Genomic DNA, 17,968 nt, shown 5'->3' on the forward strand with positions numbered 1-17,968 from the left:
TATGCTGATGCATACTAGACAGTAGAATTTGAGCCTTTGCCCCATCTAGCCATTATTCATTCCTTCGGCTTTGAGACCTTGGAGACAGCTATGTGCAAGAACGGAGGGAAAAAAAAAAAAAAAATGAGTTTGTCCAGTGCACCAAAAAGCGCCCGCTGCCAGCTGACAACAGATGCTGGTTTTACATTATTAGTTTGCTGTACACCGGGTGTCTAAACTAAACAAGACCATGGCCGGACTCGAGCGGCGGCGGCTTGAGTCTGGCCATGACGCGACCTGCTTTGCGTTTCAACTCCAAGACACATTGCAACTCCAGACAGTTGCTGGAGCTTGCGAGACAGTGTCAGTTGTTTGTTTTCCTTTGAAACTAACGCACATAGCAAACGACTTTCACCGCTCTCGAGAAGACGGCCCCCACCGCCACTTTTTCTCTACGTGAGAGAAAAAAAGGCACTGATGTAGTCATATGGGAGATGCAACTTGCCAGTGTCCAGTGCCTCTTTGAACATCATGCCGCTTCAACCGCTGTGCGGTTTTAACGCAGAAACAGATTCAGCAGTTTTTCAAGCCACTCAATAAATAAAGTGACATTTTTAGGCTAGAAAGCGAACGGGAATCCAGGCAGTCCAATAAAACGAATTGCTTTTAGTGTGAATTCTATTTTTTCAGACTGCCTGGATTTCCGGAAGCTTTTTCGGCCGGGTCCAAAAAATTTGTTTGCAACTGTATTATAAAAAAGATGATTTCACAATTTTTAAATAATTTACAAGACAAAGTTCAGCTATGATCTCTTTTTCCGCATAACCCAATTTTATTGCTGCAGAGCTCAGCTGTACACAAATAAGAGCAATGCTAGTCCAGCACGAGGTGGGCTGCAAGCAGTGGCATAGGCTTGAAAATTTGTTTAAGGAAGACTGTGCACTAACAAAAAAATAAAAAATAAAAATAAAATGCCAACCAAGTTTTCAGGATTAATGCCTTCCTGAACTCTAGCCTGCACCACTTTTAGAACCGAGACACCTGTGAATTAGTTACCACCCTCTATATTTTAATATATTGTTACGGTAAGCAGTGAAAGAGACGATGACGAAGTGCTGGGCTAGTGGAGAAAGACGACGCTGCAGCTAAGTCTGGTTCTCCTGTGAGTGTGTCCCTGACGGTGAACTGTAGCGGCTACGACGTACCATCGCCTCCTAACATCTCGACGTGCCTCGTAACATCTTGGTGGAGGTGCTGGGTACATCATCACCCCCCCATCCTGGTCCGGAGCATCAGCGCCCTGCGACTTGCGCCGTCGGTGAAAGGTTAGGAGGCACTGCATGGCTGTTCCCCAGCCTGCCGGACCCAGCAAGACCTTGCCGTTCCTCCGCCCCGTCCCCCCCGCCCCGACCACAAGACACGACGAAGGAGAGACTGACCCGAGACACCACACATGACCACAAGACACAAGGAGAGACCCGAATGACCTAATGTGACCCCACTGACCTGATGTGCCGACCAAGGACCCTACGACCCAAGACACCGCTACACTTCAAGACATTCTCCCCTGCCTATGCCATGTGGTGCGTGCCTTGGCCTCCGCCATCGAGTCGTGGCAACATGTGGCCCGAGAGTGTCCTGCCAAGGTTCATCGCGAATCATCGTGCCAGCAAGCCATTCTATTCTTCTTCTTCTTTTTCAAGCATCTAGACACGCCCATCATCATGCCATGGAATCATCAACATCGTGTATTTCCTCGTCCACGATCGGGACGATCGCTCGGTGGCCCCGGGTCATGTTACGGACATCAAGGAAGAAAAAGCGGGCAGTGGCGCGGACAGGAGCGCTCGCGCTAGGCCCGGCAACATTTTCATTAAACGTCATCTCACTGTCATCGACCATCTATCTGTCCTCTGTTCTCCTGTTTTCATCGGCTTGCTGTACCGTAACATTTGGTGGAGGTGCTGGGTTTGCTGACAATTTAGCTGACTGAAGAGTCTAATGGGCATTATGCCAAATAACCGCTCATGAACACAATAATGTTGATTTTATTTCAAGGGCTTCTTCCAGAACCATGTGCTCTTGTGAAATCATTTCACAAGAACATACGGTTGTCTTAAAAGATGTCTGCGCATCTTAGCAAGTGAAACAAAAAAACATGAAACATGCAAACAATAGACGCATTCCTTTTCAACATTAAGCACTACAATCCTTACTGTTCTGTGAGCATGGCAACCTGAACAAATGTGTTTGGCTGCTTATATTAAGCAGTCCAAAAGCATAACCGAATACAACTGTGCTAAACACAGGGGTGGAAGCAGGCTCTAGCCTTTCGGAGCATGCACGGGAGCAAAGTCTTATTTTGGAGCAGCAAAAGTCCCATTTCGGAGCATGTTTAGAGCAATTCATGGGCTATTCTGGAGCATTTTGAAGCAGGCTGACTGTGTTAAATGCTGCTAAGCACACTTTCTCCTTACACCTAAAGAAAACTCTAATTTGGCCTCCAATAGAGCAGAAAAAATGTTCAAGTTAGCCTAAAGTTCAAATTTTAGAATCGAATCGAAAAAAATGGCAAAAATTGTTTGTATTACAGTAATTTTACCTGCATGACAGCTGTCTACATTTGAGATGAAACAAGTAAAAACGACAGATTTCCGGTTTCGTCAAGAGCTTTGCTTTGTGTATGCACGCTGCCGGAAAGGTTAAAGGATTGCTTCAAAATCTTAAATCCTCCTCACCCTTTCGCAGTGCTACTCAGTTGTACTGATGCCTCTGCACAAAGCGGTCCCTTCGCGTTTTGAGGATGCTTCACCGCAGAGTCCCATGGTGAAGCACTGCGGCGAAGCGCACAGCGCGCTGAAACTGAGTGTGCTCAGCTGGAAGCAGAATGTGGATGCATGCGCGAGACGTATGCACATGCTTTAGAACAGCGTGACGCCATCCCAAAACAAAAAGAATAGAAAAGTGATGCCCCGAGCAGCTTACGATGCGCATGCTCAATGGCAGCCACAGGATGGCATGGAGTCGAAGCGAACCCAAATCTATGCGATTGAGCTTTATTACGGAAATAGGAAACTTCCGATCGTCGTGATACCTGCCACAGCACACACAGCGTGCGCGGGCACAACAGTTACATGCAATTCAGGTTCGGGGAGGGTGATCGCTGGCGGAGAGTGTCATACCTCAGTGTGTTGCCGGACGCCGGTGCATTTGCCGCGCGCCGCCCTTCGTTAACATTTACCCTGTTGGACGCAGGCAGAATGCTGTGATCGACCATCGCACCGCGGCTAATCACACTCGTTTTTCGCACATGTGTCCGCCTAAATGGGCATTGGCTGCGACCACGCTCCTAGTTCAAATTATCTGAACTTCCAAATCGAGGGTTGAAAAAAAAAAAACAATTGTAGGGGTGTGTTTATTCAGATGGATATAGCCGCTCAGGAGGAACTCGCAGCGGAGCGCCAGGCGTGGCGAACCAGCAAGGCAGCGACCAACTTCTTCGTCCTCGAGCGCGCCAGCACGCGATGCATGGCAGTGGCTAAGAAGACGAAAATTACCACACTACATTTTCCCCCCGGGTAGAGAAGGAGCCACCCTGGCGACTTATGGAGCCGACAGAACAGACGAATCGTAGTATGGCTTGATTCGGTTGACATGAACTGTTTCGCGTCCACGGCGACGCAGGTCCGCAGAGGGCGTAACAGGCTCAACTACGTAGTTACAGGAGATGTTTGTTGGAGGACTCGGTATGGACCATGATATCGAGCAAGAAGCTTCTTTGAAAGGCCGGTGGTTGTGGCAGGGACCCAGAGCCATACCAGGCAGTTAGGTGCATATGTAGAAGGCTCGCCGGTGTCACGGTGGTGTTTTTGTTGCCACTGGTTTTCTGTTGTAAGCGAACGGGCGAGCTGACGGCATTCTTCTGCGTACTGGGCGGCGTCCGAGAGCGGCGTCGATTCAGAGACATCAGGGCGGTATGGAAAGAGCACGTCCATGGTACAGGTTGGCTCGCGTCCGTAAAGAAGAAAGAAGGGAGAGAATCCAGTGGTGGTCTGTATCGCAGTATTGTACGCGTAGGTTACGAAGGGAAGAACTTGGTCCCAGTTGGAATGAGCGTCGTTGACGTACATGGCCAGCATATCACTCAGAGTACGATTGAAGCGCTCGGTCAGGCCATTCGTCTGAGGGTGGTAAGAAGTTGCGGTGCGGTGAATGATGCGGCATTCTTTCAGCAGTGCCTCAAGAGCTTCGGACAAGAAGACGCGTCCGCGGTCACTAAGCAGTTCCTTCGGAGTCCCGTGGCGAAGAATCAAGTTGTTGAGAAGGAACAAAGCAACGTCTCTTGCGGAGGCAGAGGGTAACGGTGATGTTTCAGTGTAGTGAGTAAGATGGTCTACTGCCACGATAATCCACCGGTTTCCAGTGGAAGTAGTAGGAAGAGGGCCATATAGATCTATGCCAACGCGGTCAAACGGACGAGCAGGACAGGGTAACGGCTGCAACGAAACAGGGGACTTCTGTGGAGTTTTTCGGCGTTGGCAAGATTCGCAAGTGCGCACAAAACGTCGTACAAAGCGGTACATTCCATGCCAATAAAATCGCAGACGTAGGCGCGTGTAGGTTTTCAATACGCCACCGTGGGCACACTGTGGGTCACCATGGTACGCAGCACAAATGTCGGCGCGGAGATGATGCGGGATGACTAGAAGCCACTTCCGTCCATCAAGCAAATAATTGCGGCGATAGAGAAGACCGTCACGAATGGAGAAGTGGTGGGCTTGCCGGACGAGCGCCTTGGATGAATGACCGGGAGTAGGACTTGAAAGAAAATGCAAAAGTGCACTGATCCACGGGTCATTTCGCTGCTCGGTAACCATGTCGACAGTGGAAAGAGTCGACAAATCGTAAGCACAGACGTGCTCAGACGAGGTATCACTAGGCAATGGCGAGCGGGAAAGAGCATCCGCGTCCGTATGCTTCAGACCTGATCGATAAATGACATGGATGTCATACTCCTGGACACAGAGAGTCCAGCGAGCAAGGCGACCAGATGGGTCTTTCAGAGAGGCCAGCCAGCACAAAGCGTGGTGATCGGTCACAACATAAAACGGTCGGCCATACACATAGGGACGAAATTTTCCGATGGCCCAAATAATGGCCAAACATTCCCTTTCTGTGACTGAATAATTGGACTCTGCTTTCGTCAATGTTCGGCTGGCGTATGCCACAACATACTCGCTGTAACCAGGCTTACGTTGGGTAAGGACGGCTCCAAGCCCAATACCGCTGGCATCAGTGTGAACCTCCGTAGGCGCAGTCGGATCAAAGTGGCGTAGAATGGGAGGCGAAACCAAAAGGCGGCGTAAAGTGTTGAAGGCTTTATCGCAGGCCGGAGTCCAGGCTGAAAGGTCGGAGCTGCCGGCAAGGAGCTGGGTCAGAGGAGCGATGATAGAGGCGAAGTTCAAGATGAAACGTCGAAAGTAGGAGCAGAGGCCGATAAAGCTCCGGAGCTGCTTAAGGGAGGTTGGCTTCGGAAACTCTGCAACTGCGCGAAGTTTGGTGGGGTCGAGAAGAATGCCGTCCTTAGAAACTACATGGCCTAAAATTGTGAGTTTTCGAGCGGCAAAGTGGCACTTCTTCAAATTCAACTGAAGCCCAGCGCCGGCGAGACACGTGAGGACATCCTTTAGGCGGAGAAGGTGAGAAGAAAAGTCGGTAGAAAAAACTATGATGTCGTCCAGATAACAAAGACAGGTCTGCCACTTGAGTCCACGAAGAACAGTGTCCATCAGCCGCTCGAAAGTAGCCGGGGCATTGCAAAGGCCAAAGGGCATAACGTTGAACTCGTATAAGCCATCAGGTGTTATAAAGGCAGTTTTCGAGCGGTCATCGTCAGCCATCGGCACCTGCCAGTAGCCAGAGCGCAAATCCAAAGAGGAGAAATACTCGGCTCCCTGTAAACAGTCCAAGGCGTCGTCGATTCGTGGCAGAGGATAGACGTCTTTGCGCGTGATCTTGTTTAGCCTACGGTAATCGACGCAAAACTGGATGGAACCATCTTTCTTGGTGACCAAAACAACCGGAGAAGCCCATGGACTGTTTGATGGCTGTATGACGCCCCGGCGAAGCATATCGTCCACATTATCAGCAATGACTTGGCGCTCAGAGGCCGACACGCGGTAAGGACGCTGTCGTAAAGGTGCGTTTGTACCAGTGTCGATTGTGTGCGTAACGACAGACGTGCGACCCAGAGCAGTGTGAGGAAGGTCGAAGGCAGAAGTGAAGCTCTGTAGAAGGGCAGAAAGTTGATCGCGTTGCGCGGGTGGAAGATCTGCGTCAATAGCCTGTTGAAGAACATCGGGTAGTGTCAAAGCGGTCGCTATATCGCAAGAGCTGAGAACATTAACGTCTAATGAAGTAGGCGTGGCAGGAAAAGTATTTACACGAGCAGGATCAAGTTCTTCAATACGACCGAGACACTCGCCGCGTAGCAGGACGGATGGGCACGAAAATGGATTCGATACATACATTGCACTAAGACCTTCTTCGAACTTGAGAACAGCAAACGGAAGCAGGAGGCACGGATGGCGTGAAGCGGCCTCGGACGGCGTGAGGAAGACAGTCGAAGTAGTAACACTTTCACAGGAGAGTGGAACGAGGGCAGCAGAAAATGGAGGAATGTCTGTGTCATTGGCGACAAGTTTTACAGACCGGGTAGGAACGTCGCACAAGACAGTATCACACACAGGAAAAAAGGCAACTTCCGCGTGGGCGCAGTCAATAACGGCACGATGAGTGGAAAGGAAATCGTAGCCCAAGATGATGTCGTGTGAGCAGTGAGCCAGTACAATAAACTCGATGGTGTATAAGACGTCTTCGATGAGAACACGGGCCGTGCACGCTGCTGAGGGATGAATGCGCTGGGATGAAGCGGTGCGAAGCGAAAAGTCGGGTAGTGCAGTGGTCACCTTGCGAAGACGACGGCAAAGAGGTTCACTGATGACGGATACGGCAGCGCCCGTGTCAACAAGAGCGAGTATTGTGACACCGTCGACGAACACTTGTATTACATTTGCGGGAGAAGACGGAGGACTTGAAGAGTTCGAACCAAGCGCAGTTCTTGCCCCGGGAACTGCGACTGTTAGTTTCCCTCAACAGCGCCGGTAGAACGTCGGGGAAGCGGTGATGGTGAACGGCGACGAGGGGAAGATGATCGGCGAGAGGTATACGTTTGATTGTCCCGAGGAACGAACTCGGAACAGGGTTGAGTTCTCGGCGAGGGCTGGTCGGCGTCGTACGAGTAGTTCCAGGGGTCAGGGCGAGAAGGTGGAAGGCGTTGGCGGCAAAGATGGGCTACATGGCCCGGCAGCCCACAAGAGTAGCAGATTGGCCGGTTGTCTGCGGTGCGCCAAGGGTTCGTAAGGCGTTGGCGTACCCTTGGAATAGGGACATGGAACGCTGGCCCAGGCAATGGCGAAGGATGGTTGGAAGGGGCGGCCTGGTAGGAAACAGGTGCGGTTGGCCTTAGCGGCCTGGCCGCAACTTGGGCGTACGTTAGTGGTGCCGTTACTTGCGCTGGCACGGGGCTGGTCGGCAGCACTGGGCTGGGCGGGAGCACGGAACTGGGCGAAAGGACATCAGCGATATGGTCTTGCACGGCACGCCGTATGGTAGGGGCCAAAGACGGAGCCATGTCAGGAACAAGGCGACCAGTGTCTTGTAATTGAGGGACCAGGGATAGCTGGCGGGCGACCTCTTCGCGAACGAAGGCTTTTATCTGTTGAATCAAAGGGCTGTCCTCTGATGAAGTAGAACCACCCAGTGCTAGTGTAGAAATGGTGTCGTCTCTAAAACCGGACCGCCGGGTAGAAGCGCGCTGCTTTCGAAGCTCGTCGTAGCTCTGGCAAAGTTTAATCACGTCACTGACGGAGGCAGGATTTTTCACCCAGAGCATCTGACACGCGTCCTCGGAGATACCTTTCAAGATGTGTCCGATCTTAGCCGCTTCGGACATTACTGGGTCGACACGTTTGCACAGGTCAACGATGTCCTCTATATAACTTGTGAATGACTCTTCGGCATGCTGAGTGCGCTCACGCAAGCGTTGTTCTGCTCGGAGTTTGCGAACTGCAGGACGGCCAAACACTTCCAAAAAATTCTTCTTAAATGCAGACCAAGATGGCAGGTCTGCCTCATGGTTGCGAAACCAGAGGTTCGCCACGTCGGTCAGGTAAAAGATTACGTTGCTTAGCTTAATAGTGTCGTCCCATCTGTTATAACTGCTGACACGTTCATACGCCGACAACCAGTCGTCGACGTCTTGGTCAGCCGTGCCACTGAAGAGGCATGGATCTCGCTGCCGTAGAACGCCAGAACACAGTACCGTGGTTGGTAGGGGCGCCGATGTCGAGGTGGTCTCGTCTGGCATGGTGGAGGCAGTGGTCAACGTGCGGCTTCTAAGTTCCAGGGTGGATGGGAACGTACCCAGCAGCACCTGCACCAATTGTAGGGGTGTGTTTATTCAGATGGATATAGCCGCTCAGGAGGAACTCGCAGCGGAGCGTCAGGCGTGGCGAACCAGCAAGGCAGCGACCAACTTCTTCGTCCTCGAGCGCGCCAGCACGCGATGCATGGCAGTGGCTAAGAAGACGAAAATTACCACACTACACAATTTACTTTTGTCAAAAAACTGCAATGAAAATTTATTCTGTATTCAATTTAGCAAAATTATTTAGGAGTGCAATGATTCCACGGATTTTCCCTCGAGTTGATGAAAGAAAAATAGACAAATGACAGCTACTGCAAACAGCAAATTTCGATTCAAAAAAGCCTTCGTAAAAGCCACGGCGGTAACAGTTTTATGACAAACACCTAGAGTGAACCAACTGCGGATCAGTATTATTACAGAGTTCATGGTTACAAGAACTAGCACACTACCAGTGCCACCTTTAAGAGGTTCATACCTTGTAGTACAATTGCCACATAAAGTAGGTAGCCTACCCTTTGCCAGCAAGAGCAGGGGTGATGGGGTTGTCTCTGTTGACGTCTACATGTCCACACTTGGTGCATCTAGTCTTGAAAAGTGTTCCTAAGATGAGAAGAAAAACCTTCAGGTATAAAAGACTGATATGCTACCTATTGCACTAACGAGGCAGAAAATATAGCTGCAATTTGAAAAAGGTTTGCGACGAGAGATTAAATTTAGTCTGGTGATTTTGAGTGCAGAACCCCTTTATGGTGAAGTCCCTCGGACTGGAAAAAATCTTTACTATATCAGGGTCTTTAATATATCAGTTGTTGGTGACAATGTGGCCCTGAAGATGCTGCCTGGTAATTTATTTTATATTTACTAACACATCTCGCTGCTTTATAAAAATAAAAGGAAAACTCTAAAATACCTTCCAAGCTTTTCTTATCATCCCTGTGCAATTTTATGTTTTTCAATTATAAGGTTTCTTTCCTTGACATCTTGTGGAAGTACTCTTTAGCATGAATGCGACGTGGCTACGAATACAACCGAGTTTGATATCATGTAAAAACCAAAGCCTTGCATGAGCACAGCATTATCTACTGCTGTTTCTGTCATTCAAAGAGGCAACAGCTGAGAAATATGCATGACAGTCAAGGACAGCAAAGCCGCACACACTGCATCTCCACGTCTTGCCTTGCCACCACTGCCTCATGTGTCGAGATCTACAGTGCTACGAATGTTCAGCAGTTTCTTCCCTTTTCTATTTCTTACTGCACATTTATTCTCTTTTACTTTCTGAACAGACTGTGCCGCCTTCTTTCCACGTTCATAGCCAGCTTTACCTTTTTTTTCTTTGCCTACATAGTGCATGCTTTCCCTCATGGCTCCAATGCCCACCTAAAGTTGTCTTCTCCTCAGATCTGATGATAAAGCCATTTACAGGGACAGAACACTGGAATTAAGGTCTCAAATTTTTTCTGCCGCAATGGAGAAATTGATGTCTAAAATGTTCGAATCCAAAACGGTTTTAGTAGAAACTCGGTAGAAAATTTTTACAGAGAATTTTTCTATCAGTGCATGTACTCATTTTTATGTAGTCTGATGCTGGAAACCATGAGCAGCAACTGCGATGACTGGTAGTCAACCAAAAAGACTCACCAAAAACAAATATAAATTTCACTCTCCAGACAGAAATCAGACATTTTTTGCGTAGAGTAACACACGCACACACGTGCACACACACACGCACACACCTAGAAAAAGAAAGCATTTAGAAGTGTACACAACATTTACGTTGGAGTCACAGCACCACAGTAAAAAGATGAAGAGCATTGCGTCTAAGTGTGCAATCAACAATAAATACTTTAAAAGCGTACCATGAAGCTCCAACAAGTTGTTCGTTCCAGCTGCCCTGTGCAATTCATCAATGTTCTGTGTGATCACAACAAATGTTCGCCCCTCTTTCTCAAAGTGGCTCTCTGCTTCTGCTAAAGCCTTGTGTGCCTTTGAAAAAAAAAAAAATTGACATAGAGAGCTCACCACCATGTCTGTACAAGCATTGTTTCAATATGTTAACAGTTTTCGAAAAAAAAAAAATAAACACAAGAGTGGTGCATACATTCTGACATATGACAGAGAACCCACATTAAATGGCTGTGCGCACCTTATCCTCGTATTACATTTTTTTTTGCACAACTGTGCTACTTCTACATTCTTACTTCACGGCAAAACATTGCCAAGAATTTTTGGGCCCTTTTATAAACTGCTTTCATAGCTACCAAGTTAAGTAGGAGGGTAAGTGATGTCGCAGTCAAATTTTTGACATGCTATAATCAAAACTATGTACAAAGCAAGCTTGCAGCTCTTTTTTGATTGTGTGCTGCACCTAGCAGCAAATGTTTCAGGAGAGTTCTATATTCTGCACGTCGTAAATAGGATGGTTTTTAATGCCATGTATTAAACGTAGTAAGTATTAATTCACAAAAGATGAAGTGGAGTAGCACTTCATTTGCAACTTTTGTGCAGAAATATTGCCACCAGTACCAACAATTTTTTCTTTCTTGCAATTTCAAATGTAATGTGCACCTTTGAAATATAAATCCTTTCCACAATTTGCTGGATGTTTGCCAGATAAGTCTCAGCATTTTAACACTACTGTTATTTCTATCATTTATGACACTTCACACAAAATTTTGCACATCCATACAAGAAATTAACCACTAGACTTTTGTGCTGGAAAACTAACAAATTGCCTTTCAAAGGCCTAAATATATTTTATGAAGAAAAAAAATTATTATTTTTCCTAAAAACAAAAGGTGGCATGTGGAAGGATTAAAGAAGGGCCAGCCATGCACCCCATTCCTTTGGCTCAACGGCCAACTATAACTACAGCTACCACTGCTACTGAACTTGCTTCATCTAAGGACACAAGCCAGCCCAATAACTGTCATAGTGGTCCCTTGTTCCTCTGCCTGCCTGCCAATGCAATCGATACTAACACGTTCTACTTTTAACCACCAAACCAAGGTTTGACATACAACGTTTCAGTTAACAGCTATAAGACAGGAACTTAACCCTGTAATGAATGACCAGTGCTTCACCTAGGGTACTGAGTGCAAAAATTAAAATATTAATGCAAAGGTGCTGTATGTCTCAACACCTGAACAAGTCGCCTTGGTGTCTAGGAAAAATACCATCCAGAAACCTCAGACTGGTTAATGAGAACAGTGATATCACCACCCTGAAGGCCAATCAGGTGCCATGGCTAAATTATGAAAGAGTCCCCAGGCCAACCTGAAAAACTCAGGTATCTTACCATGCCAGTCGGTGGTTAACCCAGCATTTAAGGGCCCATTTTGAGATTACAAGTTCGCACGGGTCAAACGCCAAAATTTGGGGGTCAACTCCGATATTACAGATTAGACCACAACATTCCTACAATGCTTTCAAATTTACTGCACATAAGTATGTTAGGTTACCACCCCCCCCCCCCCCCCTTCTTTTTCACACACTCTCAATAACCTCAATCCAGTAATAATGGAGCACGACAACAAAGACATAGCTGGTAAAATATAACAATTACATCTCAGTATTTTTATTTCTCACCATTCATTGTAGGCTGCAGTAACACCATGCCCCTCCTATCATTGGCCTTGAGCCAACACCAAAGAGCACATAAGAGGAATTCCACCACTTCCACCAATGACAAATAATTAAAAATGGAAATATGCATTGCAATTTTTGCCAACGTTATACTATCCCAGCCCAGAAAACTTCTTAACTAATAGTGCTATTGCCTGCGTAACGCTTTCCAGAAAACTTCTTAACTAATAGTGCTATTCCCTGCGTAACGCTGTAACGCTTTGAAAAAAGGTGCATTATGTGCATATTACATACATATTTGTATGGTTGGCCAAGTATGTAGCATAACTAACTTTCTTCTCAGTGAAATTTTATGTGACACAGAAACTATTTTATGTGCTGGCTACTGTTTGTACATAGTTTAATGTATATAAGAAATTGGTAGCCACCAAATAATAATAATAATAATAATAATAATAATAATAATAATAATAATAATAATAATAATAATAATAATAATAATAATAATAATAATAATAATCCTGACCATACCCACAGCAGGGCAAAGGCCTCTCCCCTATTCCTCTAATTAACCCGGTCCTGTTCTAGCTGCATCCACCTGACTCTTGCGAACTTCTTAACCTCATCCGCCCACCTAACTTTCTGCCGCCCCTGCTACGCTTTCCTTCCCTTGGAGTACAGTTTGTTACCCTAAGCGACCATCGGTTATCCTCTCTTTCATTACATGACCTGCCTATACCACTTTCTTCTTGATTTCCACTAGAATGTCAGTAACTTGAGTTATTTCTCTAACCCACTTTGCATGCTAGCTATCTCTTAAAGTTATCCCTACCATTTTTCACTCCACAGCCCTCTGCGTTGCCCTCAGCCTAAGTAGAACACTCTTGGTTAGCCTCCCCCTTTCAGCCCCATAGGTGAGTACAGGTAAGATGCAACCGTTGTATATTTTCCTCTTGAGCGATACCGGTAAGCTGTTAGTCATAACCTGTGAGTGCTTGCCAAATGCGCTCCATCCCAATCTTATTCTCCTTGTTATTTCCCTTTCATGGTACGCATCTGCAGTTACTATCTGTCCCAAGTAGGCATATTCGCCTACTCTTCCACTGCTTCGCTACCTAACGTAAACTGCTGTTCCTTCCCGAGGCTGTTGAGCATTACAGTCGTCTTCTGCATATTGATTTTCAAGCCTACCTTTCTACTTTTCCTGTCTAGGTCATCAATTATTCTTTGCAGTTCATCCCCAGAGTTACTTAGCAAGGCAATATCATCAACAAATCGCAGATTACTGAGGTATTCTCCATCTTTCCTTATCCCTAACTACTGCCATTCCAAGTTTCCGAATACTTCCTCTAAGCAAGCTGTGAATAGTACTGGGGAGATCATGCCTCTTTGCCTAACACCTTTCTTCATAAGAATTTTGTCTAAATTGTCTGCAAATAAGAATGTTTAACATTTCGTAATAATGGGTACCAGAAAACAAAACATTCTATTTTCATCTGGTGTTCTACCCTAGAGGTGCCAGCAATGCTTCCTCAAGCATACCTAGTTGAGAATAATATACAACCACAGGCTATGCAACCTGAAGCACCCTGCACTCACTACATGCTTCCAGTGGTCAACATATAGTGTTCAATGTATAGTCGACAGTTTTCACTGCCGACTATATCCTATTTTTTCCTTGCCGCAAGCAAAATGCAAGCTTCACTGGCAAACAATTGCCACAGCTGGAGTAGAAAATAGTACTTTCATGCACTATTTTACCAGGAATAAAGTAACTGCCTTCTGCTTTTTTAGCACAGTGCACAAAGCAGTGCCTATAGACCTTTGCATCGGGCGATGAGAAGTCAAAACGCCTCCTCTCTGGGCTGTTGCAAACCGGTTTCGCTGCCGCTTCCACCATACTGAGGTCAGGCGCACACAACAGCCCAGCGAGCATTATGGAGACGCACAGGGGGCCCTCGTTGCAAAGGTCTATACGTCTGTACTAAGAACAAGTTTTGGTTTCTAGGCATACATGTTCCATGAAGAACCTGTTAATACAACCATTACAACGTGGGCAATCTATTGCCATTTGGAAACTCAACAGACCAAAAAAAAAATGTACATCATGCCTCAACCTCCTTCTGTTCAACAAGGATGTGCCTTCTACAGCCTGTCAGCTCTTAGGCCTGTAAAGCCTACAAGCAACAGTTTACTGAAAGGAAAATCATTCACTCACAGCATTTGGCTTCTTCTGTAAAACTAAGTCTCGTCGATAATGGTAGAACTCCCACACCAAGGATGGATTTGCCAAGAATGCAGTTGGTGTAGCAAGGTCCTTTGTGAGAGAGGTATAAAAAAAAAAAAGAAGAAAGGTTTCAGAAATAATACGATATGGCGGCATCGAAAAAGTGCACAGGGACTGGCAGCGTTTACAGAACAATACAATGTTTTACCGCAACAAGTAGAGCAACTAGAATGGAATAATTAGTGAGAACGGTTCACTGCCGTTACACTGTCGTGACGTGATCAGGCAGCATTTCTGCTTCTGTCCATCGTACGTCATGTTGAGAAACCGCTGTAAACACTTAGCATGACAATGCACGCACTCAGCGCGGCAATAAAAAACAGGGGCACTACGATACTGTGCGGAGTGCACCATGGCATGCGAAACTGTATGAACGAGTGAAACTCACTTGTGCGTTGTACTTGCGCCAAAGGCCTCCGGCACCACGGAATGTAGGCACGCCACTTTCGGCACTGATGCCGGCTCCCGTGAGCGCTACTACGTGACGGGCCGATTTAAACACTTCGCGAAATGCTGCCATGTCTGAACTCGGCTGCTTCCGTGCCTTCGCCATGGTGCTTGATCGAGACAACAACGCACCCGTGACGCTTAGAACCCGCCTAAGCATCACACGTGACGCCATCCTGTTTGGAAAAAGAAAGAAGATGTGTCGGTAAATACGAAAAGTTTACAAAGCGTAGATTTTGTGCAGCTGTTCCTGGGCCGGCCCAATTTTCCAGTCGAGTCCCACGCCTTCAATCAAGTAGCAAATAGACAACTTCCGATAGGGACTACAGCCACTACAGCCGAGTCAAAACATCAGGAAAATCGATGACCAAGGTTAATGTAAAAGAGTACATGTGATCACCGCCGGTTACATCTGCACGAAATGCAATTTAATAACTACACTTCTATTTTCAAGTGTGCAATGCCGTTTATCCCGATTTAAACATGATAGGCATACCGTTATAGCAGGAGCGCCGCAGGCTTTACCGAGAGCAAAAGCGCTAAAACCAAGTTGTTTTTCAAAGTCACCTCCAAGCATTAGGGAATGCACGAAGATAGGGACGATAATCCTACAACACGCCTTACCAAGAAGAGCACAGACGATTGTACGCGGTGCAATAAAAAAAAAAAAAAGACAACATGAACTACAGTTGACCCCATAGATGGCAGCACACGCCCAGCTCGCACACGTCTAGTGTTCCTCACACTACACTTGCCGCGAATAAAGCGGTCCGCAACGTGCCGCGGCCCGCGTCCACGAGGTAGATTATGCAAATCCCCCTCATGCACAGATAATTTATAGTGTAGAATATTGCTGGTCTGACGGATGTATAAGGTCGGTTACACCCGCAATATTCTATCCGAGGTATCTGTCAAGGTGAGCAATGATACATATATAAGCCACTCATAAACGCAAGAACAGATAAAGAATATATATCTAACTTAATATATTTTACCAAAGCCAGCAATTAAATCTATACACAGTCGACCTGCATCCCTCCAGTGCTTTTATTTCTATTCCTAACTATGAGCATCCTTTTCTTTTTTAAACGAAAGCCTTCAATGCCTTATGCGGTGTCCGGCGTCCGTCCTGCCCCACCATAGCTGTCAATCATCCTGACCGCACGTGAGAAACATATGTTCTTGTCTAGCGTCATGCCAGCGCGGTTGCCATTGGGACCGCCACCGCTTGTTAGTGGTAGATAGTGATCGATAATGAATAATGATAGCAGTAGTTAGTGATAGAGTGATGATGATTATGACTTATATGAGTGACTATCCGATGACGTCATGATAAGTCGTGACATCATGACCATATATGACGCCTTCATGACGTTGCGGTTGCATTCCGCCATGTCTAATAACTGGAACTACCTACCGTGCTGATGACGTTACGTCCGGTCACAACAAGCTAGCTCCGCTGGGCGTTCGACGCTCCACAGCATACAGAAGCAGATGCAGTATAGCAGGCATCAGCGGCATATATAAATTGGTTCACAGAAAAGGAAAGGGCAGTATGTGTTTGTCACACTTGTTCTGTGGACACCTGAATCACGCCGTAAGGGACGGAAGGAAAGTGAGAGTGAAAGTGGAAAGAGATAAATGGGAGCCGTAGGGGAGGGCTACGGAGTAATTTCGACTACCTGGGGATCTTCAACATGCACTGATATTGCACAGCACACGGACGCCTTTCCGTTTTGCCTCCATCGAAACGTAGCCGCTGGCGGTCGGGATCGAACCCGGGAACTCCGGCACAGCAGTCGGGCGTCTCACTGCTGTACCACCGCGGGGGGCATCAGCAGCGTTTCAGATTGGTTTATAGTATAGTGAACTAGAAAATGAGTATTGAAGCTTTTACAGGAAAGAAAAGGCGCGAAGTATCTGTCATAAATTTTAGCCAGTTGCCAACATTAGCCAGCCAAGTAACTATAGTAGCCAGTAGTCACAACTGCGGTGGTCTCGCACTGCACATGCCAGGTGTTCGTGCGGCGCCTTTCATTTGGCGCTTCCTCGAACATCGCAGGCATCAGCAGCCATAAGGAATAAGTAAACGGAGGACGCTTTTCTGTCCAAATTACAATCACGCCTTCTGTATTGGAGATATCAAACATTACTTGTGCAAGTGAACACGCGCTGCAGCGTCTACTACGAGCCTGTGTATGCCATCTTCCAGTTTCAATTGTGCAACACGTGAAAATTGTTAGAAAGAAGTAGCGTGCTCCGTCTACTTTTGTCCGCACCGATACGTGCACCGTGGCGCGTCCGCGATAAGCTGCCGACATGTGCACCGAGTGTGTGGCTTCGCGGCTTCGCCATATTTAGCTCGACCTGCCAGTTCGGAATATCGTCGTCTAGCGCTGGCGTGGGGCTGGCGACATCGCTTTGACTGCAACGTTCGGTCGCAGCCAGCAATACGGGCGAGCAGGATGACATGGCGGCTTGCTCTCCTTTTGACGACCGTGTTATCTCCATAGGTGCAAAAATTGCTAAAGCATTGCAGAATCTGCACTGGAGACATTCGAAAGCCTGAGCGTTGCTGCTGCACTCGTTACATCGCACGCCCCTTATATAGCTTTTGCTAGCAAGGCCAGGGCTGTTGCTGCACAGTGGAAATTTTCTTTCCTTGTCCCGACCGCCGGCGGTTGCCTTTCGATGGGGGGGTGGGGGGGGGGGGGGGGGGGGACGTAAAGGCGTCCGTGTGTTGTGCGATGTCAGTGCATGTTAAAAGTTCTCAGGGGGTCGAAATTATTTCGCAGCCCCTCCACTACGGCATCCCTTTACCGCTTTCACTCCCACCTTCCATCCTTCCTTCTCTTACGGTGTGGTTCAGGTGTCCACAGAAAGCGTGACAAATACTGCGCCTTTCCTTTCCTGACAACCAGTTATTGTCAAAAACACATCCGCTGACGCGTCGTCACATTCACTGGACGTCGACATTATTCGTATAGCTAATATTGACGTATGTTTGATTTTAGTTTCACATTTTAGCTCTAATTAACTAATTATCCTATCGACATAACTTTTTCTGCAGCATCCTCGTATCATCCTCTATTGTTCACAACTATTCGTTGATCCGAACTCTTCTGAGAACGACACAACTGCTGCGGACGTGTTTTGCGGACACCACCTTGCCAACATTGCCT

General features: G+C 47.1%; 1 protein-coding gene across 3 annotated transcripts in view; it reads right to left on the reverse strand.

Moving 5' to 3' along the window:
• Nucleotides 1-15,536, reverse strand: part of Sirt4 (NAD-dependent protein deacylase sirtuin-4) — a 31,498-nt gene extending 15,962 nt beyond the window's left edge. The window contains exons 1-5 of one of the 3 annotated variants that reach the window (XM_084590427.1): nucleotides 15,411-15,533; nucleotides 14,728-14,962; nucleotides 14,271-14,369; nucleotides 10,327-10,453; nucleotides 8,980-9,067 (exon numbers count right to left, since the gene is read on the reverse strand). In XM_084590427.1, coding sequence (XP_084446553.1) covers nucleotides 8,980-9,067; nucleotides 10,327-10,453; nucleotides 14,271-14,369; nucleotides 14,728-14,962; nucleotides 15,411-15,466 — 605 coding nt within the window. In that variant the 5' untranslated portion in view covers nucleotides 15,467-15,533. Of the gene's footprint in view, nucleotides 1-8,979; nucleotides 9,068-10,326; nucleotides 10,454-14,270; nucleotides 14,370-14,727; nucleotides 14,963-15,282 lie in introns of all 3 variants that reach the window. The other 2 variants (XM_084590425.1, XM_084590426.1) reach the window with 2 other exon arrangements.
• Nucleotides 15,537-17,968: the final 2,432 nt, after the last annotated feature.

The sequence above is a fragment of the Amblyomma maculatum genome, chromosome 1, assembly GCF_055883805.1.
Source record: "Amblyomma maculatum isolate TAMU_Amacu chromosome 1, ASM5588380v1, whole genome shotgun sequence".
Taxonomy (NCBI): Eukaryota; Metazoa; Arthropoda; class Arachnida; order Ixodida; family Ixodidae; genus Amblyomma; species Amblyomma maculatum.